This window comes from Canis lupus, chromosome 6, assembly GCF_011100685.1.
Source record: "Canis lupus familiaris isolate Mischka breed German Shepherd chromosome 6, alternate assembly UU_Cfam_GSD_1.0, whole genome shotgun sequence".
Taxonomy (NCBI): domain Eukaryota; kingdom Metazoa; phylum Chordata; class Mammalia; order Carnivora; family Canidae; genus Canis; species Canis lupus.
Genome location: NC_049227.1, coordinates 40,856,357 through 40,884,318, shown reverse-complemented (window position 1 = coordinate 40,884,318; position 27,962 = coordinate 40,856,357). Strand labels below are relative to the sequence as shown.

Below are 27,962 nucleotides of genomic sequence, written 5' to 3'. Positions count from 1 at the left end.
AGCTCCGGTAAGTTAGTGGCAGCTAAAACGCTCCCAGTCCATTTATTGGCCACCTGAAGTGGTCGTCAAGAAACTAGTTAGAAGATAATTGTGGGAACTAGTGTAGTAAATGCCCTGAAGCACGATAAGTTCACCAGGGTGAACAAGGCACGAGAGGTCAGGGCCCGGCAGCAGGCAGGACGCAAGCCCTGCGCAGAAGGCCCGGGGCGGGCCAGGGCAGCTCTGGCCTGCCGGTGCGCGCCCCGGGCCCAGCGGCCCGCCGACTCAGTGGAGCTGGGCATCCAGCTCGTACTTCTCGCAGAACTTGTCGGTGAAGGGGATGCAGGTGAGGAACTCGCACCACTCGCAGCGCACGGGGTAGAAGTAGAAGAGGATCACCAGGCCGGCCAGGAGGCCCAGGAAGACCACCTGGAAGACGATGATCTGGCAGCGCTTGCGGTACAAGTCAAACTTGCCGAAGCTGATGTAGGGCAGGAAGGCGAAGGACAGGAAGAGGCCGCTGATGAAGCCTGAGATGTGAGCGAAGTTGTCGATCCAGGGCAGCAGCCCGAAGGTGAACAGGAAGAGGACCACAGCCGACAGCTTGAAGAAGGCACGCCAGGGCCGTGCCAGGACCTGCCAGCTCTGGAAAAGCTCCACGAACAGGCAAGCCAGGATGCCAAACTGCGAGCCGGCTGGGCCCACCTGGCGACAGCGTGGGTGGCTGTGAGCTGCTGGGGCCCAGCAGGCCACCCCAGCCTGGGCCCCGTCTCCCCATCCCACCTCCCGAGACCCAGGGCACATCACGATTGAGGGGCCCAAAGGAGATGCTCCCAGGCTGGGCTCTCTAGGGACCCAAACTTGGTGCCGGATATGGACCCAGTTTATGATGGAGAGTGGGTGCCCACGGGATGGTCCCCACCCGGGGGGACAGCTTTACCTCTGCCCGGTATGGCAGGAAAATGGCACTGGCCAGGTTACCAGTGACACCACTCAACAGGTAGATGATGGCTATGCGGTGCCAGCCTGCCAACTTCTCCAGGTCCCGCAGGACGGTCATCTGGAAGCAGACGGACACCAGGCAGTGCAGGATCCTATGGGTGGGAGCGGGGCAAGCACTCAGCAGAGCGACTACCCCTTTCCCATCTCTGGCCAGCTGCTCTGGGTCCCTGGGACCACCCACCCCATCTGCCTCCGCCCAACCCACGTGGTATCACTTGCCCAGCGTGCAAGAAGAGGGACAGCCACAGGCGGTAGAACTGGTCGGGCACCTCAGGGTTCAGGAAGGGCAGGAGCCCACACACGTCATCCATGCAATGCACCTGTGCAGAGTGGCCCATCAGCACCCACTGTGGCTGGGAGGGAGCAGGGAGGGACGCTTACCCTGGAGGCCTACCTGGGAGCACAGTGTGGCCTCCTCGTGGAAGTAGCCCCTCATGAAGTCACAGTACTCCCGGGAGGTGATCTCACACCTGGAAGGTCAGGCCAGGGTTGAGAGGACCTGGAGAGGGGGCTGCTGCGGCCCAAGGGCAGAGGCACCGACTGCCACCCAGGTCCCTTGGAATCTTGGGTTATTTCAGAAGTTGCTGAGGGAGAAGGGCACAGCCCCAGCGCAACACACATCTACCTGCCCTTGGTGCCAATGCAGCAGGGCCGGCCTGTGAGGACACAGTCCATGTGCGGGTGGTTGGTGTGGTTCCCGGCGCTGTTTTTGGTGCAGATCTGGGTTACAAACAGGTGAGTTGGGTTAGGGCCTCTCCCAACCCTGGGCCCCACACCATACCTGGGGATTGGGGCAAAGATGGACAGGCTCCTAGGGTGGGGAACCGGCCCCCCTTGATTGCAGGCATGCTGCCACACCCTGAGACCAATGAGCCATCTGTCAGGTTGGAATAATGACACTTGACCTCCCAAGCTTCCCCCTGGTTCCCCTGTTCTGGCTACCTGCTTGGGTGTTGGTAGGCAGACAGGCAAAGGCCAGGAACATGCATCTGAATATACAGGGTGGTCCCACGATGGGGATCGCTCTGGCATCATTAACCGGTGAAGTGTGGATTCCTACCCCACGTGACAAGGGTGACTCCCAAACAACCCTTCCACTGTAGCTCACCGGCCACTTGGTGATGTCATCTGGCCACTCGTGGGGGTCCTCTGAGGAGGGCTCATCACACACCCTGCATGAGGCCAGTATGTGGTCAGACCTCGCTTTGTCTCCTTGGCATCCACACCTGTCCAACTCGACAACAAGGGGGGCTGTGCCCTCTCCCCCCGCCCCACACCCCATGAAGCCATGGACAAAGGCGGTCCTCCCCCGCAGCAAGACTGACCTGGGGTCCTGGTGGCAGACAGAGCCAAACTGCCTCTTGTGGCCAGCAAGGTCTGGGGCACTGGGGTGCAAGGGCCACTTCACCCACACAGCCAGCGTGGACTGTAGGAGGACACAGGGTCAACCCCTGGTCAGAGCCCACCCCTTGACCAGTGCAGTCTCAGGAGGCAGGAACTAAAAGCAAAACCACTGAGACTCTCACCCTTACCCACAACCCAATCTCCATGAAACAACACTCCAAGGACGCCTGGGGGGGTGCTCAGTGAAGCGTCTGCCTTTGGCTCAGGTCATGATCCCAGAGTCCTGGGATCGATTCCCGAATCAGGCTCCTTGCTTGATGGGGAGTCTGCTTCTTCCTCTGCCCCTCCCAGCACCCCCTACTTGTGCTCTGTCTCTCTCTCTCTGTCTCAACTAAATAAATACAATCTGGACAGCCTGGGGGAACTCAACGGTTTAGCGCCACCTTCAGCCAAGGGCTTGATCCTGGAGACCCAGGATCGGGTCCCACGTCGGGCTCCCTGCATGGACCCTGCTTCTCCCTCTGTGCACACTCTCTCTCTCTCTCTGTCTCTCTCATGAATAAATAAAATAATAATTAATTAATAGAATCTTAAAAAAATAAAAGACGCCTGGGTGGCTCACTGGTTGAGCATCTGCCTTTGGCTCAGGGCATGATCCCGGGGTCCTGGGATCAAGTCCTGCAATGGGCTCCTTGCGTGTAGCCTGCTTCTCCCTCTGCCTCTCTGCCTCTCATGAATGAATAAGTAAAATCTCAAAAAAAAAAAAAAAAAAAATTACACTCCAGAATGTACAGGCATGTTAGGAAACTGTTAAAAGGATCTCAACAGCAGAATTCATATCAGCTTTAAAATACAACCAAAATCAGGGAACTGGTATAAACTATAGCAGCTCCACATAAGATGATGCAGTAAAAACTTGGATGAGAGGAGCCTGCGGGGCTCAATCAGTATCCAACTCTGTTTTAGCTCAGTTTGTTTGTTTTGAGATTATTTATTCGCGAGAGATACACAGACAGAAGCAGAGACACAGGCAGAGGGAGAAGCAGGCTCCATACAGGGAGCCCAACGTGGGACTCGACCCCGGATCCCGGGATCATGACCTGAGCCAAAGGCAGCCACCCAACAACTGAGCCCCCCGAGCGTCCCTCAGCTCAGGTTTTGATCTCAAGGTCATGAGATTGAGCCCTGCACCTGGCTCTGCCCTCAACAGGGAGTCTTCTTCTCCCTCTGCCACCCCCACCCCTAATTATGCCGTCTCAATAAATACTTCTTAAAAAAGCAATTAAGAAAAAAAACTTTGGATGAATCTTCTTTGTTTTTTGGGTTTCTTTTAATGGCTCGGTGGAAAGAATAAGGAATACTACTTGCGTAAACTTAAGACACGTGCACAAAATTGAGACACGTGTAGAAAGAACACACCCAAACCAAAGACTAGACTTCATCTGACATGAAGAGGCAGGAGATGAGGGAGGCAAGGAGTAAACGTGAGCGGAGGGACTCTGCTTTAAGTCCCAAAGTAAGCACAAACGCACAGTGGTGGGGCACGCACCGAGCACTCCTCCTCCGATGTCTGCACACAGCCCGACCGGTCATTGCGCACGCAGCAGGCTGAGTGCTTCTCACGCTCCCGCGCAGCACGGATGAAACTGTGCACCTGCGGGTCCTGACGCATGCAGGGCGAGAACTTGGCACCCAGGTGAATGAGAGCCTCCTGGGGACAAATGGGATATGCTGCTGCAGCCCTGACCCCTACCAGCCCAGGGTCCCCCCCCTTCCCCCGCACCCCCGATGCCCACAAGGCCCTGTCCTGACCGAGCTGGGCCCGATCCAGAAGTTCTCCTGCTGCACATACTTGACATTCTCATAGACCCCGCGGTTCCGCAGCACCTGCAAGGTTGGGGAGAGAGATCACAGAACCCACTCAGGCCCTCTCCTCCCAGAGTGAAGCAGGAGGGAGTTCAGAGCCTAGACTCCAGACTCCACAGGTCTGGGCCGGGGAGGGTGCCTGGGCTCACCGAGTCCACGGTCTCGTGCTGCGAGAAGCCCACAGGTGCGATACCGTAGATGCACACGGCCAGAATGGTGACGAGCGAGTGCACGAAGGTGAGCCAGTAGGTGAAGAACGGCCTGCGGGGCGGCGCGTCAGCAGAGGCAGCACCCCTACCCAGAGACCCGGCCCCAACCTGGAGCTGGCCGGCTTCGAGCTGCGCCCCACCCCGCACTCCCACTGCGTCCTACCTGTGGTCATCCATGTCCTCGATCTGGCGTTTGACGTAGCTGTCGATGCGCTTGCGGTACGTGCGGTTGGTCAGCCGGCCCACCATGCCTAGCCCATACGGCCGCTTCTCCCTGGCAAAGAACTTGCGCACCGGCATGGCGATGCGCTGGCCGCGCCGCTGACCCGCCGTGCTCACGACCTCCTGCCGCAGCCGCACCTTAGGCTGAGGGACAGCTGCTCCACCCTCCTTCTGCTTCCTCCAGCCTCGTTCCAGGGGCCTGGGGGGAGGGGCACAGTCACCCCCCGCCTGCTGCAAGCCCTCAGCAGCAGCACCAGGGTGACCTTCCCACCCTGATCTGCTCCATGCATTGAGGGCCCTACGCAGCCATTCAGCCTCCGGCTTAGCAGCACAATCCGTCCCGAGCCCCTGTGGGGACGGAAGCAGGGGGACCTGACCCTTACGAGGGTCCCTGGAGCACCTACAAACATGCATTACAGCACCCTCCTCCTCCCCTCTGGATTCCGCCCAGCCCAGGGGTTCTGGGATTACGTTCCTGTCTCCCAGGTGGGCAGCTGAGCCTTGAACGGTGCCCTGCCTCGGGTCCCACCAGCACAGTGCACAAGCTGGGCTCATGATCCACAAGCCACCTCCTTCCCTGGCCCGCCAGGGCGTCAGCACCCCAGGGCCCAGCTGCTCCTGCCAGCCCGAGCCTGGCCCCCGGCCCCCCGACTGCGCACAGAGCAGCGGCACTCACAGCATCAGGTGGCTGCGCTCAAGCTCGCTGCGGTCCAGGGCGCCCCCCGTGAGGTCGCCCTGCTCCGTGGCTTTCTCCCAGTCCTTGAGCGCTGCCTCCGAGGGGGACTCAAACACCTCGTCTGGGTACGTGGACAGCTCTTCATGGAGGACTCCTTCCTGAGCAAACACACGTGGTCAGGGTGGGGCAGGCAGGCAGAGGGGCCGTGGGGGATGGCCCTGTGCTCTTACCCGGGCGAAGAAGGACGTGTCAAGCTCGTCGGGGAAGTCAGCTGTGTCCTCCTCCAGGAAGCTGGCGGGAGTGAAGCTTCGGCGCTGCACCCGGCGCAACGTGCCATCCCTAACAGAGCGGCCCTGCCAGCAAGGAGGTGAGCATGCCGCGAGGCAGCCGGCACAGTCTCCACCCCACCCCAGCCCCAGCACCCACCTTCACTAGGGCCGCGGCTGCCCGGAAGCTCATCTTGGCCACCGATTCACGCTTGCGTCGCCGCGGGAACCGGTTGAAGCCCGAGCGGGAGCTGGAGAAGGAGCAGAGGGAAGCGGCACCAGGCGTGACAGGTGTGTGCGGGGTACTCAGGCCATCGGCCGTGTCATCCGCCACGCGGAAGGCCCGGCCCCGGGCCAGGGGGTCTATGATCTGGCAGAGGGAAGGAGACGTTACGAGTCAAGGTCTGGTCATCGCTCTGGGGGCTCCTTCCCCCCCTAGAGCCGCTACCCCTCCCACTCCCCAGTGGGTCCCTGGACAGCTGTGTAGGTACCTAAAAGGGTCCCCCCATCCTCACCTAGGGCCTTTGCACTGCTCTTCATCCTGGGAGGGTCTCTCATCCAGACTGGACCCACGGTACAATCCCAAGACCTGTCCCCTCCCCTGGTCCCTGGTCCCTGGAGAGTACCTTAGGTACCTTTATGGGGCCATCTGACCACCCTCCCACACCATGAGCTCCGAGGAATCTCCTCTGTCCAAGGTGGCTGTGGCCCCAGGCCCGGCCAGGGGAGCAGAGTGAGAAGCTGGGAGGAGGCAGCAGGGAATGGGCATACCTTCTGCATGCCCAGCTGGCACGGCCCCACATACAGTGGAGGGGGGGTCTCAGTACTGGTCAGGGACACGTTGTCCTGGCTAGGCAGGTCTAGCTCCCGGATGACCTGAGGCTTCAGCTTTCCATAGCGCTGGCTACAGTGGCGGATGCTCTTGCGCTGCCACTTCTGGGTGCTGTCACTGTCCTTGCTCACTCCAAACCAGTCAGCTGTGCCCCTGCCATGGGATGGTCTCAGCAAGGGGAAGGCAGATCTTCCCCCGGCCCAGGCAGGGGCCTCAGAGGCCCTCTTCTTGGACAACATGCCCCAACCCAAGCCTCCAATCACTGCAGGGCCCAGGCTCCAGGTGGGCTGGGCCTAATTAAGAGAATGAATAGGTTCTGGCTCTGGCCCCCCCCTACACAATTAACCAACTGCACATTCCCACTAGAACCGCGCATGGCAGGCCTTGCCCAAGTGAGTATCCTACACAGACCCTCCACACACCACAGAGACGGGTGCTCAAGGGGAGGCACCGAGTCCACAGACGGCATTCAGAGCTCAGCCCTTGGCAGCAGCTTGACCTGCGACACCACAGAACTCGGGTGGCGGCCACTTGCAAGCTCCCAGCTCTTGAACATGCACGGAGAAACACTACCAGCACCTGCTGTTAGGAGCGCCCAGGGAACACCAAGGACAGTGGCAGCTCCCCAGAGACTGCAAGCCATGCACCCGCCGCCTGCTGTCCATACACTCATGCCCTGCCCCGATACCTGAGCAGGGACCGAGAGAGAGACCGGCGCTGGGGGAGAGCCCTACGGGCAGCAGGGGGTCCCAAGAGGGGCAGAGTGTGGACACGCCCAAAGCGCACCTGTCGGCTGTTCAGGGGCCAGAGCATTGGGATGGGAGAGACAGAGAAGGAGAGAGCGAGTGCTGGAGGGGAGCAGAGAAGGCGGCAGGTGAGAGCAGCGTGTCCCCAGAGCAGGAGGACAGGGCGACATGGGGCACGAGATGGAGGAGGGAGCTGAGACGGGGGACCCTGGCCCCCTTCCCAGCCCCAGGACCCGGAGGGGACCCCGTATGCCCTCTGTCCCCCGAGCCCCACCGGCGGAGCAGCCAAGGCCGACTGGTACCTGCGGATGGTCTGCGTGATGGACGTCTGGCGCTGCAGCCCCAGCCGCCGGAGCTCCGGGTGGGGTGAGGGCACGGGGGCGGTCTCTGCCGGCATACTCACGCTCCGCAGGAAGGCCTGGCGTCTCAGGGGCTGGGCGACAGGGTCAGAGTGAGGAAGCTGGAGGGGGCCCCCCCGCAGCCCCCCCGGCCGGGCCTACCTGCAAGCAGCTGGGCTCCTCCGGGGCCGGGGGCGCTGCGGCCGGGATGTCCAGCTTCAGCCAGGGTGGCTTCTTGCGCTGCAGGCTGCTCGCGCTGTCCCTGCGGGCCTCACTCATGGTTCCGCGTGGGGCAGGGCGGGCCTGGGGACGCGGCGTGGGGTCACTCAAGAGCCGTGCTGAGCCACCGCCCGAGGCTCCCTGGGACGGGGACGGCCCTGCCGTGAGGCCGAGCTCCTGCTCTGTGCTTAGCACTGATCCCAAGAGACATGCGGGGCCCAAGCGAGGTCCCCAGATAGTACAAACTCATTCATGTCGGGAGACAGGTGTGTGACAAACACGTGAGCACCCACTATGAGCCACTCCTGGGGCTTAGGGATATGTTGCTGGAGACACACGGAAACGGAACCAGACAAAACCCCTGCCTTCCTGGAGCTTACGGTGCAGCCAAACCCTGACCCTACAAGTACCGATGGGGCACCTGGCTGGCTCCGTCAGTTAAGCGTCAACACTGGTTTTCGGCTGAGGTCATGGTCTCAGGGTCATGGAATCGAGCCCCTCGTGGGGCTCTGTGCTCAGCCGGGGTCTGCTTCTCCCTCTGCCTGCATCTCTCTCTCCCTCTCTCTGTGTGTCTCTCTCATGAATAAATAAATTAAATCTTTAAAAAATAAAAGGAAAAGGGATCCCTGGGTGGCGCAGCGGTTTGGCCTCTGCCTTTGGCCCAGGGCACGATCCTGGAGACCTGGGATCGAATCCCACATCAGGCTCCCGGTGCATGGAGCCTGCTTCTCCCTCTGCCTGTGTCTCTGCCTCTCTCTCTCTCTGTGTGTGACTATCATAAATAAATAAAAATTTAAAAAATTAAAAAAATTAAAAAAAATAAAAGGAAAACACAGCACATGACAGCTGCTGGGGCAGTGATGCCTCCCTGCGAGGTGACATCTAGCAACGACCTGAGGTGGCCAAACAGTGAAGCAGGCCATTGCGTGGGGCAGAGCCGCTCCCCACAGGATCAGCCCGCTGGTCTACGGGAGCGGAGGACAGAGGCGGCCCGAGGGCCTCTGCACGCGGCGCACACCCCAAGCTTGCCCGACCCAGACCTTGCCCTTTCACCGTGTGCACCTGCCCAAAGCACAGAAGACCCAGGGCACCTCGGCCAGGGCCGCGATCCCTCCATCTCACAGGAGCGGCCGCGGCTACAGGGTCAGGGGACCCCCGAGGCACCCCACCCCCATCGGGCGCCAAACACCCCCTCAGCACCTGAGACCCGGGACCCAGAGCAGAGGCCAGGCTTTGCCCTGGGTCTCCCCACGCCTGGCCCAGGGCTGGTGAGGCAATGAGCATGTGACCACAGCCCCCTGGGACTCTATCCCCCCTGGAAAGGGCACTTTCCAGGCAGCGCTGGTTGCCCCTCCTCAGAGATGGGCTGCAGGATGTCGGCAAACAGGACACCCGGGCTCCCCGCGCACACTGGGGCGCCGGCATAGCAGGGGAGTGGCCACGCAGTACTCGGAGGGCAGACACCCCAAATTTCCGTGACTACATCAAAGAACTTGGGACCCAGACAGATTGTGATGTTCAGGTTTCGGGGGTTGCCGGGGGGCCGTCGGTGAAACCTGACTCGGGCTCAGGCCCGACCTCAGGGCCCTGGGATGGGGCCCCGCCGTGGAGTCTGCTCGCCCCTCTGCCCCTACCACCACCACCACCCCCGCACCCCCAGCCTGTACTCTCTCTCAAATAAAATCTTAAAAAAAAAAAAATCTGGTTTGGGAACCCACTCACGAACGCCTCTGGAAACAGCCCCACAGCTGCCGGGAGCAGATGGAGAGAAAAACCCACGCCCGTTTTGCGAACAGGCAAACTGAGCCCTGGGGAAGGGCGGCCAGCGGGTCGGTACCGGGATGCCGCAATGCCAGCCCTGTCCCCCAGCCCCGCCCCACGCAGCTCCCCTGGCCCCGCGGCCTCCCCAGGAGCCCCCCGCGGCCCACGTCTGGGCGCCTCAGCCACTTGGTGCCCCGTCCAGCAGCGCACAGGCCTCTGCGGCCCACGGCGACACTCGCATCGGCAACCCTCGCATCAGCGACCCTCCGGCTCCTGCCGCCCCGGCCTCTCCTCACACCCACCCCTGCCCGCCCCGACAGATGCGCCCGGCCCTGTCTGCGCCGGGCCCAGAGCCGCTCTGCACATGGTCGTCCGCAAGATCCAGAGCGTGCAGGGTCCCTGAGAAAGACCCTTCACTTGGGTCTGGGAGGAGGAGCTGAGCACAGATGAGGTCGGGCAGGGACAGACAAGCAAAGAAGCGGAAAAAGGGTGGTGAGGCCCACAGGGACCTGCCAGCCTGCCTATAGCTGGTCCCAGGAACACAAAAGCCAGCTGAGCTCTAAGGGGAGCCACCAGATCCCCACCCGTACGCTCCGATCTCCCGGTGTCCCTCACCTCCACCCAAATCCCTCCAGTGTTCAGGGCGGACGCAGGAGGGTGCTCTGCCTCCAGTGCTGCGGGTTTCGGGTCGGCCTCACCTCTCTGTGCATGGTTCCCCATCGGGGCCTCAAGTGGGTGGGATTCACAAGGGGGGTGCTCCACAGTGGGCCCCAGGGGCGGGGGAGGGGCAGGCCCGGAGGACAAAGAGTCTGGGCTGGGGAGGGACACAGTGCCCACCCAGAGGAGACAGTGGCTCAGTGTCCAGGCCTCCCCCAGGCACACACTGGGCTCTTGTTCCCAGAGAGCCCTTCAGGGGGGAATCCCAATAGCATCTCTGCTCTGCTGACCCCCTCAGGGCAGGAGGAAACCACAGCCCAGGGAGGGCCTGACTACTCGGGGTCACACATTCTGAGTCACTCTGGCAATGCTCAACACTGCCCACCCAGGCCCCAGCCCCATCAGGAGACCTAAACGGGCATCTAAAAGTGAAGAAGAAACTGCTGACAACTGGGTGGGGACCGAGCAAAGGGGCAAGAAACAGGGGCACACTACACCCAGGCACTCCGGGCAGCACAGGACAAGTGCGCGGGCTCATGAGGGCCCGAGATGGGGCTGAGGGACGAGGGTCCCGCAAGCTCAGGACCACTAGGGCTGCTTCAACTGGAGGGAGCGAGGTGGGAGCAGCTACAGCCTCAGGACAGAGGGCGAGGTGGGGAACAGGGGCAGATCCTACCGAATCCTGTCCCTGCTTTGGGGATGAGTGGGGACCCCCCGGGCTGGCACGGCGCTCGGGTATAAAGGGGGCCAGGGCCGCCTGGGTGGCTCAGTGGTGGAGCATCTGCCTTGGGCCCAGCACGTGACCTGGGGATCCCAGGATCAAGTCCCACGTCGGGCTCCCTGCATGGAGCCTGCTTCTCCCTCTGCCTGGGTCTCTGCCTCTCTCTATGTCTCTCAAGAATAAACAAATAAAATATATTTTAAAAATAAAAGGGCCAGGAAGCCAGTGGAGGGAAGCCACTGGGGAGAGCCTGGCCTGAGCCACTGGACAGACCCTGTTCACCTTCTCTACCGGCAACCCTCTGCAAGCCTCATTTTTTTTATCTGAAATTGAGGGAGCACAGCAGTGCCTGGCACACCGTAGGTGCTGGCGAAGCAGCAGCTGAACCAGAGGCCCAGGCTGCCAAACGCCTGCTGGTCTGGGGGCTCCCTGAGCGCAGCCAAAGGAGGAGCAGGGAAGGGGAGCAGGAGGGCCCACAAGCATCTATGACCAGAGCATACGCCACGGGCGGCACCTGGACACGGGAGCCTTCAGAGATGCCCAGGGTGGCTGTAACCAAGAGGCAGGAGGAGATGGCAGGCAGTTCTGGCCTGCCGCAGCCTAAACACTGGCCAGAGCCACTGCGAGGCCGGATCCTCAGGTGCGAGCAGCAGCCACCAGAGCACTCAGGCCTGCTCTGCCAGCTGGCAGGATGGTGCCAGGAGGGGCTGCTGGAGGCTGAGAGGATAGCAGGGGTGCCACAGCCCCAGGACAAGACCCACCAGGCCCTGGCCCCACTCTGCCCAGGGGATCACCCACCGCCCAGGTCAGCTGGAGCAATGGGCCCCACCCCAGGACACCTGCCCAGACATGTCCCCAGCTCACCTGAGCATGATCCCAGGAGGGGCCAAATCCTCCAGCCTCCACACTAGAGCCCTGACCTCTGACCTTCACTCTTCCATTTGACCCTAATCTGAGGCCCAACCCAGAAATCCCCTGGCAGTGGGGAGCACTAGCTGTCTGGTGTCCCACAGTCCAGTCCTTCACACCGCAGGCTACTGTGCAGCAGAGCCAGTCACCTGGCCTCTCCGGGCCTCTATCGTGTGTGTGAACGGCCCCGTGCTACACATGGTAATGGCCAGGTCCTCAACCCGCCTCGAGCCTCCCAGGCCTCACGCGTTTTCTGTGAAGGAAAAGGGGTCAGAAAGGAGCAGGGCAGCCTGAGATCTAGCTGATGGCCTGCACAGTGTCCTCTGCCCATCCCCAGGAGGACACACCAATCCCTACATCCCCTCGTCACCCATCACACGACACGACAGACATCACCCCAGAGGAGTGTGCAGAAGGCCTGTAACAGACCAAGAGGCTCCCCGCTACAGGAGGCCCCGAAGGCACAGGAATCCCTGGTGGTAATTACACTGTGGGACCTGCACGGGGAGAGTGGTGCAGAGGGCACTCCACGGGCACGTGTGAACCCGGGAGTCACCGACGACCCGAAGCAAAACCCCTGCCCACACGAGCTCTGGCCCCAGGGTGGGGAGCCCCAAGACTCCGAGAGGTGGCAGGTCTATGCCACCCGGCCAGTCAGCAAGGCCACAGGGAGCCAACTTAGCTACAGCGGATCCTGGCTGCGACCATCCGAGGCCTAGCTGACCTCAGGAGTTCGGTGAAAAGCCGCCTCGGGCCACCAAGGGGAAAGGCCCACATCCTACCAACACGCCCGGCTCGGGGCAGGGGAGCAGCCCGAGCGCCAGGGGAGCCTTCACAAGTTCCCCCGCTGACATGACACACGCTTCCTGGTCCCCCGACACCCTCAGGCTTAGTGACCTCCTCCCGGACGGGCCAGCCGCTGGACAGTACAGGGAGGCCCCAGGAGAGGAAGCCAAGTCTCAAAGTCTGTTAGAAGAACAAACGGCTTGTCCTCAGAAGCCTGGCACACTTGCCTGAAATCTGGCTCCACCTGACCCTGCTGACCTATCACGAGGCCCCTGGGAAGGGGCCTCCCTACCCATCGCACAGATACAAAACCTGAGGCTCAGAGAGGATAGTTGTCTACCTGAGGTCACCGAGCCTCCGAGGGGGTTCAAAGCCTTGGACATGCCTGCCCAGGAGCTGGGGTGCAAGAGGCCTGTGTGCCTGCCTACCTGCCACCCAGGGGCGGGGGCAGACCATCTGGGTCCTCAGCTTGGGGAGGGCTGCCAAGCCCAGCGGGGCCCCGACTGCACCCTGTCCTGGCCCAGAGCATCTCAGGGAGGAGGGGGTCACCCAACAACACACCGAAGCAACACAGCAGCCGGAAGACAAGGATACAGTCCCTGGGCAGAAAGGGGATCCTGTCACGGACACCACGGTGGGGTACAGGACCCTGGAGCTGGCAAGGGGGGGGCGGGGGTGGGGGGGCTCGCATCCAGGGACAAGAGCAGCAGGCTGCGCCCTGAGCAGTAGCCGGGAGCTGAGAAGACCCTGAGGGGGTGCCCGAAAAGGCAGGGGAGACCTGGGTGATCCCCTCTGAACCAACCTAGAGTATGAGCTCCCCTGGACAGTAATGCTGCATGAGGGACGTTGGTCGTAGCAATTCTCCAACTCTGCTGCTGTCAGTTGGCCTGTCTGTGCAATGGGAGGCTGGCTGGCTGCTTGGAAGGGTTGGGATGGGGCCTGGGGGGCCCAGCACCTTCCATTTGGGGCCACTTGCTCCTGTGCCTGCCTACTAGCCCGCTGCCTGGTTCTCAGGGAAGGGGGAAGGGGGAAGGGGACCGAGCTCGCCCGGGATGGCCGCTCGTGGCAGGCAGCTCAGCCTGGGGACCCCCTGGACCGCAGCCCGCTGCTGGGGTCCTCACCGTCCTCCTAATTTCTGGGGGCTCTCCAGGGGGCTGGGCTCCGAGGGGGTGGGGAAAACCCAGCATCCAGCTGGGCCAAACCTGAAAAGCCAGTTTCATCCCTGAATCTTCGCAGCCAGGAAGTCCTGGGGTGGGGGGGAGGGGGTTCCCCAGCAGCGGGCCGGGCCTCCCGACGCAGCCCCGCCCGCCCGCCGGACCTGGAGTCGCGCAGCCCGGCGCCCGGAGCGAGCTCTGGGGACCCGGCCGGGCCTCCGCGCTCCCGGGGTCCCCGCCCAGTGCCCGGCGACAGACGGACGCGCAGACAGGCAGGCCGGGCCCGCTGCCCCAATGCGCCCCCCGCTGCGCCCCCGCTATCCTGGGGAGCCCCGGCCCGGGCACCGGGGTCGCGGCGCTGGGGCGGGGCGGCGCGGAGTCGGCGGCTCCCGGGCCCTCCCGCCCTCCCGAGTCCCGGCGGCGGCCGGGGAGGGACACCCGGGGGGGGGGACCCGAGCCGCAGCTGTCGGCGGGTGGAGCCGCGCTGTCCGGCCCGCTCCGCCGCGGGACCTGCTAATCCGCCCGCGGGGCTATTTTTGCGGCGCGTCGGGCGAGGAATCCCGGGCTGGGCCGCCCCGCGGGGCTCGGGCTCCTCCGGGCACGGGAGTGAGGCCGCCCCGGCCCGCCCCGGCCCGCCCCGGCCCGGCCGCGACCCCCGCGCCCCGGCCCCGGCCCCCGCGCCCCGCTCACCGCCGCCGCCGCCGGGGGCTCCTCGGGGTCCGGACGCCTCCGGGGAGGGGCCGCCGCCGCCGCCGCCGGGAGGGCGCCCGCGCCGATCCCCGCCCGCCCGGGAATGCCATGGAGCGAGGGGCGTGCGCGCCGGGGGCGGGCCCGGCCGGAGGGGGCGGCCGCGCTGACTCAGGGCTCAGGAATGCGCGCGGCCCGCCCGGCCCGAGCCGCCTCCTCCTCCGGGAAGGCCGCGGGGCTCCGCTCGCTCTACAGCGAGGCCCGGCTGACCTCACTGGGCCTCGACTCGGGCTCCAGAGGGAGGAAGCTGTGGGGCGGCGTCCCTGGATCCCCTGCAAACTGCCCCCCACCACCTCCGGAGGCCCACACTCACCCCACACTCCTCACCCCACACTCACTCCGGCCACGTTCACACACGCACGTGCCCATGCGTTCATGCACACACACACCCACATGCTCCGGCCACTCCCACTGACGCTCACACACACTTGTTTACAGGCTCAAACACACACGTAACTACTGTGCACACCTTCATACCCACCTCCATCCACTTGTACACGTGCACACGACCACAACTGGACACTCCCATTCATGTACGTACATCCCAGGACACACTTGCACTCACAGCAGAGGCAGGATCAGAGCCGGTACCCCGTCCGCAGTCCCCGCTGCTCCCCAGCAGGCACCCCTAGGCCAGGTGGGCCTTACACCCTGAAACCTTCAGAGCAGAGGCGGTACTGTGTGGGGCACACACTCCAACTTTCAGACCCTTCTCACTGCCCCCCCGGTACGCTCATCCCTGCATTCTCGGGGCTAGACACAATATGACCCATTTCCTTGAGGCTGAGATGCTGGTAGGAATTTCCCAGCGATCCCTCCCTCTTGACACTGCAAGAGTCTGTGGGCCTGAATCACCCAGAACCCGGAGGAAGACCAGGAAATGCAGGAGGGCAGTGCCAACAGCAGGGCGCAAGAGGGCTGACCAGGTGCTATGAGTGCTGGGGGGGCTTCCTCACGGGGGTCTCTTTTATTGCGCCAGAGAAAACATAACTGGAACCACAGGTCTCCAAAGGACCCTTTCACTAGATGCCAGAACACCCTAGGGCACCTGTGGCACAGCACCTCAAGCCTCCCAGTGCCTACAAAGATGTCCTCAGGCCCTTTGCTGTCCTGTGACCAGGTGGCACTGGCCCTCTCTGAACAGAGCCACTGCCACCATCAGCAAGTCATGCCGGGCCTGACTACAGACAAGACCTGGTTCCTGACTACACAGAGAATAAAGCTGACAGGTAGCAGTGGCAGCCACCTTACTGGCTGGCCCTGGAACCTGGGCAAGGGACCTTTGATCATATCCTCACCAGTACCAGGGGACAGAGCGCCGCCTACACACACTGGATCCTATTTGAACACGGGCATATCAACACAATTCTTAGGTAGAGGGGGAAAAGCAAAGCTTTGGAGGAACCACGGGAGGACTCCTTCACTGGCGGTGGGGACAGTGACTACCAGTGGATGGGGGACACAGGCAAGAGGGAGGCTGCCCAATGCTGATGCTCATGGCTCCTGCAGCCTACACGTGCCACTCCTCCCTTGCCAGGCTCTCAGCCAGACAGGACAGTCTCTCCATACCAGGCATTCTCGACCCCTGCCAGGGATAAACAGGCCCCGCCCACCTGGATGCCCAGACTAAGCTGGCAGGGCCGGCGGTGGTGTCATCTCTGGAGTCCAGGGCCCGGGCTCACCTCCAGAGCATGCCATGGCTGAGCATCCAGTGTTGGCAGGTCCCCTCCTGCAGCGGATGCTGCAGGGTGCCACCCAGACCCGCTCCATGACCCAGACACTCATTCCCAGCTGCCAGGAGCATCAGCCATCGCTGGCTAACAGCTGAAAGCCCCCTCCAAGGAGTCACCTTCAGTGGACAAGAGCGGTCTTGCCAAAAGTCATGCCCCTCCCCAAGAGTGGTCTACGCATTCAGTGACAGCTAAATGGCCTCCCCCATGTTCATTCAAGTCACCTCTGAAGGGCCCTCCTGGTTCCTAAGCTTGAGTAGGATCCCCCGCAGCCTGTTACAAACCCGTGCCCCTCACAGGTGATGCTCCCAAGGCATACCCCAGTATACCCTGGCAGGCAAACCCCGGAATCCCCAGGTTCTCAACACACCCCGGCACCTGAACAAGGACCTTGGAATCAAGGCGTGGTGGGAGCAGAGGCCTGGACATGAGTGCTCAGGCCTGGACCTAGTCCCCACGGACACACATATTCGGGTATGTGTGCTCCGCCTCAGGTCTGCCCCACTGCCCTGTGCTCTGGTGGAGCCCCGACCCGGAAGGCCAGCACCCAGGCCCCTCACCTTGCTCTTCCTCCAGCCCCAGAGAAATGGGAACCGTTCCAATGGCATCTGCCCAGCACGTGCACAGGTCACTGGGGGTGAGTGGATATCTGGGCCACCCCCATGACTGTGGACTTCACCCCGGGACCTGAGACGGTAAGTTCCCAACCAGTAGGAGGAGTCCCCATCAGCTCCCCTGTAATCCTCAGCTCAGCAGGCCAGTTCCTGGGCCTTGGGGAGCCTGGGTGGGCCCAGCACCAGCCCTGGGCTATTTGGGGAGGAGACAAAAAAGTGGGCCAGGTCAGCCAGGGGCCTGAAGTCACTGACTATTTCCGAGGCAGCTGCCCCTCCCCGCGTCTCAGTACCCGGCAAGGGGCAAGGGGTCGCCTAAGTACCTGCATCCAAGCTTAGCAAGGGAGGACGCAGCCCCCACACGCCTCCTCTGGCTGCCCTCTCTGCCCGAGGAGGCTTGGAGGCTCAGACCCCACAGAGCCCGTCAGATCCAGGGAGCCCTGGAGGACAGTTGGGATGCCGGAACCCGAGAGGCTGCCAGAGGGCCTTCTGCCGTCGGAGACACGGCCCACTGGGCTCTGACCCAACTCTCTGGTCCGAGAGTCGGCATCCCTCCGTTAGGGAAAAGGACACTGAGCCAGCGTGCCGGGTGCCCTGGGACAGTGCTGGTGGTGGCACTGTGGCCTTCGTGCTATCCTTTGTCTCAAGCCTTCAGTCACTGGCCCTCCAGCAGGGCCCAGGGCAGCCCACCCCAGCAGCGATCCCTTTCAAAGCATGTGGGGTGTTCTCACCTCCATCTTGCACTGACATCCTCCAACACACAACACACGTCTCCCGGCCCAGCAGCGGGGTGGCACACCAGGGACAGAGAAGGCCCTGGGCCCCTCCTCCCACCCGGACCAACTTCTCTCACCCCGGGCTGGCCGTCCTACCCAACAGGCCACAGTGGGAATGCTTGGCCCACCACTTCCAGCCTGCGGTGGAGCCTCAGACCACCAACCAGGAAGTGGGGCGGGGCGGACCAGGGCCCACCCAGGAGAGGTTTCTCAACCCCTGCACTCAGGCTGGAACATCTGGAGAGAGTGCATTGCTGGCACCAGCTCTGCGTCCTCCTCCTGGAGGCCGGGCTGTGCTCTGAGCCTCTGTTTCCTCATTCTCAAGGTGGGGGTCAAACACCCCTTCGGAAGCGAGTAGACTCCTCACAGTTTCCACAAAGGCCATGCGCCAGTTGTGAAATGGGAGTAAGAGTTCGTACAAATGGCACCCAGCCTGCCCCAAGCACCACCGGGAAGAGGGGGCACAGCTGGGGCCTGCATTTCCCCCTAGAGAAAGGAAGAGGGACTGGACACAAAGGAAGGCAGGAAGCAGGACTCATTGTTCGGGCAGGATGGCTGCAGGGGTGAGAAGAAAAGAAGGGGTGGGAGTCGCAGGGAGGCCAGCACCGCAGGCAGGGACGGATGCTCGGGGCCCAGCCCGGAAGCCCGGAAGCCGCCCGAGAGCCACACACCGCGGGCGGCTGGAAGGCTGCGCCCTTCCCTGCCCAGGAAGTCCCGGCGGGGGCCCGGGGGAGGCGCGCGGCGGGGCCTGGGCCAGGCCGGGAGGCGCGCGGGGCGGGGGCCACCGCGGGGGCCTGCAGGGGCGAGTGTGCTGGGCGCGGGGCCGCGCTCACCTTCCTGGCCAGGGAGCCTCGGGGGGCTCGGGCGGGCCGGACCCTCCCCGGCAGCCTCCTCGGCCCTGACCCCCCGCAGCTCAGGGCCGCCCCCGAGCGCCCGGGCTCCGCCGCCTCCCCACGCGCCCCCGGGCCACCGCGGCGCCCCACCCGGCACCGGCCAGTCCTCCGCGCGGGCGCCAGCCCCTCCCCGGCCCGCCGCGGCAACCCCGCAGCCCCGCGGCCTCCGCCCGGATGAGCCCGCCCCCGGGGTGGAGCCCCCCCGCAGCCCGCCTTCCGTCCTCCTCCGCGCAGGCGCAGGCACTTCCGGGGCGCCCTGGGGCGGGCTGCGGGCGGCGCGGTCGGGGCGGGCCGGGGCCGCCGGGATCCCCGCGCACCCGGACCCCGCGCACCCGGACCCCGTCCCCTCGGAGCCCGCCCGAGGCGCGGGATGACGGCGCGCGGCGCGGCCCAGGTGAGTGCGGTTCCCGGAGGGGCCCGACCCGGGTGCCCGTGAAGCCCAGGTAAGGGCTGTGCCCTCGAGCCCCCGCAGCCCGCGCGCCGCCCTGCCGCGTCCCCCCACGCACCCCGCGTCCGGACGGCTGGTCGGTGCTGCTCCGCCAGGTGCTCCTCCAGGTGGTGCTGCTCCAGGTGGTGCTGCTCAGGTCGGTGCTCCTCCGGCTGAGCTGATGTTCTTCAGGCCGGTGCTCCTCTGATCAGTGCTCCTCCAGCTCGTGCTTCTCCAGCAGGTGCTCCTCCAGGTGGTGCTGCTCCGGCCGGTACTCCTCTGCGTGCCCCCGTCTGCATGGAGGGCAGCCGGGCCGTGGTGGGCCCACACGCAGCCACACCGCTTCCCACCGCCCGCTGCCCAGACCCACTCCCGCCCGGGTTGCCCCCCAGGGACACGGTGGCTGCAGGGTGCCTCTTCCTGACCCCGAGCCCCTGCTGTGTACCCACCTCGTGCCCACCTGGCTTCTCCCGCGTATCCTCATGACCATCTTGTCACAGATTGGTTCCTTTTTGGCAGATGTGGAAACAGGCACAGACACTTCGGGTCACTTTCTGGGGCCCCTTGTTCTGGGAGCCACCAGTTGTGACTGGGGCCAGGGATGCCTGTGAGGTGCCAGGCAGGGCTCACCCGAGCACGATAGCACGGTCACCCTGCCGTACCCAGTCCTGGGGCCAAACCGTCATCACAAAGGCCTGTGAGGCAGGTTCAGATTCTAGGTCCATGATAGGGAAACTGAGGCCTGTCTGAGGCTCTCAATCCCCGGGCAGTTTCAGGAGTCCCTCAGCAGCCAGGGTGGGCCAGGGCCGACCCAGAATGACCTGAGCGCCGCAAGGCAGGCAGGGACCGGACTCCAGGTGGCAGCGTCCCAGCAGAGACAGTCACATCAGCACCCACTCTCAGTGGACCAGCCGTCTCGTTGCACTTACAGTAAAAATAACGGGTCGGTTACACGCCAGGGAGGCGGACTCTGCAGACCAGCCCTTGGGGACGCTGTCGCCAGGCCCAGGGCTCAGCTGCGCTTCGTCTACTTCCACTGGCTGTGGAGCCACTGGCCCTAGAACAGTTGGGCGGATGTGGTCAGGTCTCTTGGCAGCAGGTGGGAGGTTGGGTCCTTTGGGAGACCTCGGCTTTGCCCCACTTGCTCCTTGTCATTATGACCTCCTGGGTCATGAAGGAGGGTAGCTGGGGACTCCGCAGGTGTCATGCCCTCAGCACATGAGTTGGAGCAAAGAAGAGCGCCTGGTGCTCACCCTCCTGTCAAGCCTCCGTGGCCATTCTGAGGAGGGGATGGCACGGTGGGAGCCCTGCCCGCATGTCAGCCGGGTTGGAGGGACTGTGGAGGACACCACAGTCACCAGCGTTCTTGGCTGAGTCCCATCAGCATCTCGGCCGTGCTTTATACTTCTGGTTAGAGGAGCACCTGGCTGACGCGGTCAGAAGAGCAAAAAATGTATAAAATTAATTCCTGGATAGGGTCGGTGCAGACAAGGTCAGGGGTTTGTCTGGAGTCTGCGTAATGAGTGGGAATCCGATACCAGCCCTCCTGTCCTGGGCCCGGGTGCCCGCTGTCCCTTCCTCGGGCCCGGCAGCCCTTTGCCATCACCCTGCGCATCTCGTGCGGGTGGAGGGCGTGTGGGTCAGAGTGGCTGCGCCGTGCTGCCTCCGACGGCCTGTCCTCCGTGCAGTCCTTTCCCAAGGCCTCGCAGGGCCCGGCATGGGGCTGAGGACTGCAGGTGTGGCGCTCCGTTTGCACCTTGGGACAGCCTACCAGGTGGCTGCTCCGTCTGGCCGATGCAGCAGGAGTCGTGCGCGGTCTGACCTCCGCACTAAAGCTGTTCACAAGGTTTGTCTCGTCTGTTCCTGTTACAGCTTTCCTGCAGGATGGGCCAAAAAAGGCAGCGAGTGTTGGAGGCAGACCGTGAGAGCCCGCGGGGCAGGGCCCAGACGCCGTCCCCTGGGGAGCCCTGCTTGGGGCCGCCGGCAACCCTGGGCCCTCGGCGCAGCATCTATTTCTCCAGCCCAAAGAGCCACTCTGCGCAGCTGGGATCGGACTTCTTTGACCAGCCTGCTGTCGCCCTGGCGCGGGCGTTTCTGGGACAGGTAACCTAACGTGGCCACAGACCAGGTGGAAGATCATGAGGCCGAGGAAGACTCGGCCCCCTGGCACCCGGCTCCTCCGCGGCCCGGGCTGCGTCCTGGGTGCTCCGTTGGCCTGAGAGCCCGTCCTCAGCGGGCCGTGCTGCCCCGCCCCTGCCAGCTGCGGCCCGCTCCTCCCCGGCGCTCTGCCCCGCTGACCATTCCTTGCACACCGGCTGCGGTCCAGGCCAGGGGCACTGCAGGGCAGCTGGTCCCGCTGCTCAGGAAGGCCTTTCACAGCCGGGTGGGTGGGAGCTGAGGGGCCAGTCCTCTGCGGTTAGTCCCGCTCAGTCCAGGCTCTGGGTGTCCGGGGCAGTGGGCAGGGGCAGCTTTGGGGCCCGCTGAGCCCCAAAGCATTTAAACCCAGGCTAAGCATTTAAACCCAGTGGACTCGGGGAGGAGGTGGCGGGAAGGTGGGGGGCCCCACCAAGGGGACGGGGCCTGTGTGATTCCCTGGTGCTGGTTCTCCAGCCTGGTCCTGGCCGGAGCTTGAGATAGCGGCTCTCTGGACGGGACACTCGGTGACCATCGGGACTCTGTTCCCGGGGCTGGTGGGCAAGACAGAGGGGACAGTGGGGCCCTGGCTGGGCCAGGTGCCCGGTGCCTCCTGAACTGGGGAGATGAGGCCTAGGCTGTGGATTGTCGGGGTTGAGTGCACGCATGCCCCTCTGGCCCTGGAAGCAAACGGACTGCCCACAGGTCCTAGTCCGGCGACTTGACGATGGCACAGAGCTCCGTGGCCGCATTGTGGAGACGGAGGCATATCTGGGGCCAGAGGATGAAGCTGCCCACTCTAGGGGTGGCCGGCAGACCCCCCGCAACCGTGGCATGTTCATGAAGCCAGGAACTCTGTACGTGTACATCATCTATGGCATGTACTTCTGCTTGAATGTCTCCAGCCAAGGTGAGCAGGGCCGCGGTGCCAGGTGGGACCACAGTGCCTCAGCTGGCAGCTGGGACATCCCCAGGATGCCTAGACGGGGCAGGTGTCTGAGCAAACAGGGATCACTGCTAAGCTAGGTTGGGGTTTAGGGATTCTGGCCAGTGTCAAGGACATAGGTGCCAAGGGCCCCCACTGGGTAGGGGTCATAGGTTGACCTGAACACACAGCTGAGAGGCTCCATGAGGATACTGATGGTCACCGAGCTCAAAGGTGGGGTCACCCATGACCCAGGCTAGACCTGGGAGGAGCTGGTTGTGGGGCAACGAGGGCAACATCAGTTTGGGTTGAGTTGGGCTCCGGCCGGAGCCTCAGCTGATGGTCACTTACGGGGTCTGAATCGGTCACTCTCAGCTGGGGAGGACTTCGCCACCAGGGTGTCGTGAGGCGGTGTCCAGAGGTGTTGGTCATCCCAGGGGAGCAGCCTTGCTGGAGGGTCCGGGTCGTCGTCTCCAGCCGTGCAGCCCGGACAGCATCTGGGCAGAGGCGTCTTCCTGGCTGAGCCCCTTGAGCCCCTGGGCCAGGGTGTGTGTCTGCAACCTCTGGTCTCTAAGAGTAGCTTGGACGGGGGCGCCTGCATGGCTCCATCAGTGGACCGTGTACCTCTTGATCTCAGGGTTGGGAGTTTGAATCCCATGTCGAGGGATTACTTTAAAAAGACAAAAAATCTTAAAGTAGTTGGTGTGGTAGGCAAAGGGCCAGGGGTGGAGGGCCCGCCGGGGCGGGGCTGCGTTGGCATCCCCCGCATGTCTCCTCGCTGGCTCACAGGGCAGGGCTACCCAGCCTCAGCCTTCCAGCTGGCCCAACAGATTCCAGAAGGACAAGGCACAGGGGTCAGATGCAGCCCAGGTCCGAGGCTTCCCAGTGGGATGACCGTGCTCAGGGATGACTGGCCGCTGGGACGCCCCTTGCCAGCCTCACAGTTCCCGCCCATCACCGCACCACAGGCGGCTGGGGAGGCGGCCACCTACAAGCACCCACCACGCTTTTTAAAAAATAAGGTTCTCCCTGGGTGGCGGTCAGGCACTGAGGCTTCACGGGGAAAGCCCACCCGGCCGGCGGCATGGGCACCTTGCAGATGCAAGTGTGCGGGAGGTGGGGGCAGCGCGCGCAGGGGTGCTCGGGGAGGCAGCTGGAGGCCTGGCTTTCCAGGCGAGGTGTCTGTTCCACAGGGGATGGGGCGTGCGTCCTCCTGCGAGCACTGGAGCCCCTGGGGGGCCTGGAGACCATGCGGCAGCTCCGCAGCACCCTCCGCAAGGGCACCACGGGCCGAGCCCTCAAGGACCGCGAGCTGTGCAGTGGCCCCTCCAAGCTGTGCCAGGCCCTGGCCATCGACAAGAGCTTTGACCAGCGGGACCTGGCCAAGGACCGAGCGGTGTGGCTGGAGCGCAGCCCGCCGGGGCCCAGCGAGCCAGCCGTGGTGGCAGCAGCCAGAGTGGGCATCGGCCACGCAGGAGAGTGGGCCCAGAAGCCCCTGCGCTTTTACCTACGGGGCAGCCCCTGGGTCAGCGTGGTAGACAGAGCCGCGGAGCAGAACGCACAGGCCTGAGCGACAGCCTCCTTCAACCAGGCTTTTTAATTTTTTAACAACCAAATAAACACTTTATGTTTAGAACACGGTATTGCTTGTATCTCCTCAGCAGCCCGCTCAGCGGCCGACGTGTGCTTGGGGCCCGCCCTCCCCCCAGACGGGATGCCGGGGGCCTGTGTGTGCAGGTGGGACGCGTTGCTCCTCAGGCCTGGGAGGGAGGGTGGGGGGCACCCGTGCGGACTCACCCAGGCCCTCATGCGTCAGGTGTCAGAGTGGCTGGGTGACGGCTCGGTCGCAAGCCTCCTGCCGGCTAACGGGGAAGGGCGCTGGACACGTTGGGAGGAGCAGAGTGCACGCAGGCCAGGGCAGTGCTGGGCCTCGGGACACAGGCCAGGCACCCACCCGTGCTCGGCTCTGGCAGGGGTGGTGGTGACGCGTTTTCTGTGGATCCCCTCAGGCGGCCGTGGGGAGGGCAGGTTGGGAGGAGGTGGCCCAAGTCTGAGAAGCCAGCAGGCCTCCCCTCCAGGCCGGAGTCCTGGCCACTCTGTCCATCCATCCCTCAGCTCAGGCCCTGAGGCTGCCCCAGCGTGGGCGCCGCGGCCCCTGGGCTGCTGCTGGACACTGCTTGGGCTCCCGAGGACGTGGCCTGGCCTCACGGAAGCAGCGCCTGGAAGACGGCAATGACCGGGTCCTCGTGGGTGGTCACCACCAGCACGCTGCGGAACTTGTCAAACAGCATCAGCAGCTGGGAGCGCCGAGTGTTCTCGTTGTACATGATCTCCTCCAGGTGGTGGCGGCCGCGGAAGTAGTGCAGGAGCCTGGGGGATGGGGGTGGGGCAGGTGAGTGTCCTGGTCCCCAGAGTGGCCCGTCTGCCCTCAGCACCCTGACGTGCGGGGCTGGGGGCTGCCGGGGCTCCTCGTTCTCCTGCTGTGGAGCAAGGCCCTCGTGTTCCAGGGGCTGTTTGCAGCTGGGGCTGGCACACCAGCGGCTTCAAAGAGGTGCCTAGCATGAGGTTCTAAACGGGGGGCCTCCCCCCACACGGAAGACCGTACGCCTGCAGAGCCCCCCGAGTCATAGCTGGGTTTCACGTCTGTCACCACGTGGGGGCCCTGGGCTGTGTTCCTGGTGGGGAAAGATCCCTACTAAGCCCCGTGAGGATGAGAACCCATTGCTGCTCCTGAAGAAGTAACAACACCCAGTACTGGGGGCACCCGCAGGGCTTGAGGCGCCACCTCAACCTGCGACTGCCACTGGTCACCAGCTGACTTAGCTGGGGCCGTGGTGGGTAAGTCCCCATCCACTTTGTGTTCGGACCCCACCTGGCAAACATGCGGAGGTCCTCGGGGTTCTGGGCCGCAGGCACGCTGAGGATGGCCGCCCGCTCGTGCTCCGACAGGCTGGCCAGCAGGTTCTCCGTCATCCTCTTGTTGAGCGGCGAATCCCCACTGGGCAGCAGCTCTGCGCTGGAGTTATCCATACTGGGGCTGGTGAGGGTCATGTCGTCACTGCTGGCTGTGGGCAGCACGGGTCAGGGAGAAGTCTGACCCCAAGCACACCCTGGTGCCCCAGCCGTGCCATCTGTTGCACCAGGCATCGCAGCCACACCCCAGGCCCGCTCGCTCCCCCGCCCCCACGCAGACAAGGCAGGGCCCTGAGCAAGGCTCGGCCCTGCACCGAAGCTGGACGCCAAGGTCAGGCCTCAGTCCCGGGAGCGTCCCAGCCCTTCGTTTCCCCCGAGCCTGGGGCTCAGGCTGCATCCTCTGGGCGCCTGCCGTGGCCACAATGGCTCTTTCAAAGAGGGAATGATCATCAGGGTCTCCTCCCAGGCCCCGGCCCAGCGGCCTCAACTGTCCTCCCAGGGATGTGGGACATCCGCTCTGCTCCCCGGCTGCCCTGGACTCGAGCCAGCCCCTGCCCAGGAGCCCAGAGCCCGGAGGTGTGAGGTAAGGGTGGGGGAGGGGGGCGAGGGAAAGAGGTCTCCTACCCGCCTTCAAGGGAGCGCTGCTCTGCACGTGGCCATGGGAGGTGGCCTTGGTCACGCCCAGCAGAGCCCATGTCGGGGTCCTGGCTCCCAAGTACCCCCCCAAATGCTACCCCACCCACCAGACAGACACCCTGGGCAGGGGGCTCCTACTTGGGGAACCAAAGCTGAGGGCGTTGGGTGTGCTGAGGCTGCGGCCGCCGACCCGGGCGGTGAAGGGGACGTCGTCCTCTCGAGGGTGGGGCTCCTCCTCACTGGGCGAGGCCATCAGGCACACGTAGGTGTGCAGCTGGACAAGGAGTCTGTGCTGCAACATCCACACCACCATCTGAATGAGCTGGGTCTGCAGGAGAGCATGCAGGAGGCCCGGGGCGGGGGTTAGTGGGGGAAGGCTGGCCCTGTTCCCCTCCAGGGGCGATCAAGGAGACCTAAGACACGACCCCCGGGGGTCATCCCAGAGGTAAGGGGTCCATGAGCTCCAGGAGCCTGTCCCTGGGGCACAAGGCTCCCCCCTTGGAGAAAGACCTCATCTGCCGACCAGGCTGCAAGACCAACTCCCTGCTCCAAGGAGGGCAGCAGGGCCGCAAGGGCACTAGGGCCGCACCTGCACTTCCCCTTACACGCCGGGCCGTCCCATGTCTGGGCTTCCGCACCCAGAGCTGGGGAGCAGCACCCACTCACAGAGGCCCCTGCGCTGCCTCGTGTCCGCCAGCCCGCTTGGACCCACTACCACACAGGGCTGGGCCTGCCGGGACCTCAGCACTGTTCACCAACAGGCTGCAGGCAGCTGCCCTGAGAGCTGGAGTCCTCTCCTCGGGTCGACCTGGACGCTGGCCCAAGGACAGGGAGCCCTGATAGTGTGCGGTCCCGGCACGAGGAGTCCTCCCCTCTCATGGGGCTGCCCCTGACCAGGGCCAGTGAGGGGCATGGGGGAGCGGGACGGGACGGTCACACGGCTGCCGGCTCGGCTTTGGGAGGCCCCTCCCGGGAGGGGACAGCTGGCCAGCCAGGGAGTAGGGATGGAACATGGGCAGGTTATGACCTGGTCAAAAAATAAACTTAAAAATGAAGAATGAAAACAAAGATGCTTCATAAGCGCTCATGAGCACGTTCCAGACCCCGGAGCAGGAGGCGTGACAAGCAGGTGCCTCACCCCGGGACTGCTCAGAACCAAACCCGAGGCCCATCTGGGCCCCTCAACCAGGCACGACCTGGAAAATCCACCCGCCGTCTGGACCATTAGGAAGCTTCTGCTGGGGAAGTGGGGGTCCGGATGCACGGTGCGTCTTTTATTCAGCTGGCACGGCCTGGCACAGTTCCTGGAAGCCAAAGCCCCCATGAAGGACGGCCTTTAGAACTCTGTTGCACTCAGCATCTCAATTAACTCAAGCACCAGGATCTCCTCCTCATTCACAACTTGAGAAGGGAAAGAGTTTAAGGACTGGTTTTGCCTAACACTTAATAAAAAATAAAAATAAATAAAAAAAAAACACAAAATTTTCCTTTTGAAGACAAAGCCTTGAAAACATCCAGCCCCCTCTAACACCTGCACCATTGGCTCTGTGCTGGGTCCCTGCCCAGAGCCCCAGAGCCCCAGGCATCAGCACAGGGGACACGGCAGAGCCTTGTTCTTGGGTCCAGCCTGCACCCTACCCAGAACTCACCTGTTCATTGCATATGCCTCACACCTCCCTGGATGAGCCCTTGCCACATCTAGCAACACCCCCTGACCCTCGCCTTCACCCAGGCCTGTCCTCTCCAGATCCTCTTGGAGGAGATTTTGGGGACCAGTGAGCCCAGGACAAGACCCGCATACCCTGTGGCCTCCTGGACCACGGAGCATGAGAAAGCTGGGCCCAAGCTCAGTGAAAACAAGGTGACTCTGCATCCAACAGGAAAGGTTACCACTCTCTTGCCACCTGGGCCTCTTCACTCCGTTCTAACCCCCAAAACAGCTCACTGCAGCCAGGGTGGGCTCCCCAGGGCGGGAGGTGGGCGGGAAGCCTTGGGAATGCCCAAATGTCTGCAGGGGGCCTGGCCTGGCTGGGGAGCCAGCCTTTGTCACCCCGGCATGACATGAAGCACCTACACAGCAAGCCCACACCCTCAAAACCCAGGTGCAGCAGCACTGAGGCTCTGAGACGAGGGAATGACACCGGCTGGGTGGTCTCCAGACTCCCTGGACTCCAGCGACTTACCTCCTGCACAGGAGGGGCGAGGGGGTTCCTGAATTCTGACAAGGAAACTGGCAAGGAGAACTTAGCGAGGACAGACGGCAGGTCGTGAGCCGGAAACTGACGGGAAAACTGTTCAGCCAGCGGGGAGTACCTGGGGACAGGTGAGGTGCCCATGAGCTCAGCAGACCTCTGCATCGCTCCGTGACCTCTGTGCCCTCGGCATGAGCCCAGGGTGGACAGCAGGGAGACACAGCATAGCAGGCAGCCCAGCATGGGTGCGATTCCCTCAAGGGGCAGCAGGGGCCACGGGCACAGGCCAAAG

The 27,962-nt window shown here is 63.6% G+C and overlaps 3 protein-coding genes across 16 annotated transcripts in view; 1 reads left to right on the top strand and 2 right to left on the bottom strand.

Moving 5' to 3' along the window:
* Positions 1-3: 3 nt before the first annotated feature.
* RHBDF1 (rhomboid 5 homolog 1) lies at positions 4-23,864 on the bottom strand. Of its 8 annotated transcripts, XM_038540977.1 has the most exons (22): positions 23,727-23,864; positions 22,281-22,599; positions 19,321-20,748; positions 18,951-19,164; positions 7,643-7,783; positions 7,445-7,575; positions 7,085-7,189; positions 6,336-6,549; positions 5,725-5,934; positions 5,529-5,651; positions 5,299-5,456; positions 4,564-4,821; positions 4,341-4,452; positions 4,138-4,212; positions 3,875-4,036; positions 2,307-2,407; positions 2,090-2,153; positions 1,607-1,701; positions 1,376-1,451; positions 1,201-1,301; positions 920-1,073; positions 4-684 (listed from the first exon to the last, which is right to left on the bottom strand). In XM_038540977.1, exons 5-22 carry the CDS (start codon positions 7,757-7,759, stop codon positions 265-267), a joined length of 2,676 nt encoding a protein of 891 aa, XP_038396905.1. In that variant the 5' UTR covers positions 7,760-7,783; positions 18,951-19,164; positions 19,321-20,748; positions 22,281-22,599; positions 23,727-23,864; the 3' UTR covers positions 4-264. The 8 variants fall into 8 exon arrangements, 7 of the variants coding, with proteins under 7 accessions (XP_038396905.1, XP_038396906.1, XP_038396904.1 ...); XM_038540978.1 differs by lacking the exon at positions 23,727-23,864 and having other exon boundaries at positions 19,332-20,748; positions 22,281-22,544; XM_038540976.1 differs by lacking the exons at positions 18,951-19,164; positions 19,321-20,748; positions 22,281-22,599; positions 23,727-23,864 and adding an exon at positions 17,507-17,953.
* MPG (N-methylpurine DNA glycosylase) lies at positions 16,812-23,567 on the top strand. 3 transcript variants are annotated; one of them, XM_038540987.1, is made up of 4 exons: positions 16,812-16,859; positions 20,744-20,974; positions 21,710-21,914; positions 23,123-23,567. In XM_038540987.1, exons 1-4 carry the CDS (start codon positions 16,827-16,829, stop codon positions 23,497-23,499), a joined length of 846 nt encoding a protein of 281 aa, XP_038396915.1. In that variant the 5' UTR covers positions 16,812-16,826; the 3' UTR covers positions 23,500-23,567. The 3 variants fall into 3 exon arrangements, with proteins under 3 accessions (XP_038396915.1, XP_038396917.1, XP_038396916.1); XM_038540989.1 differs by lacking the exon at positions 16,812-16,859 and adding an exon at positions 17,961-18,114; XM_038540988.1 differs by lacking the exon at positions 16,812-16,859 and adding an exon at positions 18,706-18,838.
* NPRL3 (NPR3 like, GATOR1 complex subunit) overlaps positions 23,508-27,962 on the bottom strand; it is a 38,848-nt gene continuing 34,393 nt past the window's right edge. For 4 of the 5 annotated variants that reach the window (XM_038540983.1, XM_038540984.1, XM_038540985.1 and 1 more), the window contains 4 exons: positions 27,662-27,791; positions 25,617-25,806; positions 24,802-24,994; positions 23,508-24,299 (listed from right to left, as the gene is read on the bottom strand). In XM_038540983.1, the coding sequence (XP_038396911.1) occupies positions 24,134-24,299; positions 24,802-24,994; positions 25,617-25,806; positions 27,662-27,791 (679 nt within the window). In that variant the 3' untranslated portion in view covers positions 23,508-24,133. The remainder of the gene's footprint in view (positions 24,300-24,801; positions 24,995-25,616; positions 25,807-27,661; positions 27,792-27,962) is intronic. The other variant, XR_005361000.1, reaches the window with a different exon arrangement.

Coding starts and splice junctions, on each gene's coding strand:
- MPG (XM_038540987.1), top strand. CDS start 16,827: ATGACTGTGGACTTCACCCCGGGACCTGAGACG. Junction 16,860..20,743: donor TCACCCCGGGACCTGAGACG/GTAAGTTCCCAA, acceptor TTCCTGTTACAG/CTTTCCTGCAGGATGGGCCA. Junction 21,915..23,122: donor CTTGAATGTCTCCAGCCAAG/GTGAGCAGGGCC, acceptor TCTGTTCCACAG/GGGATGGGGCGTGCGTCCTC.
- RHBDF1 (XM_038540976.1), bottom strand. Junction 5,457..5,528: donor ACACGTCCTTCTTCGCCCGG/GTAAGAGCACAG, acceptor GTGTTTGCTCAG/GAAGGAGTCCTCCATGAAGA. Junction 4,213..4,340: donor AGCACGAGACCGTGGACTCG/GTGAGCCCAGGC, acceptor CCAACCTTGCAG/GTGCTGCGGAACCGCGGGGT.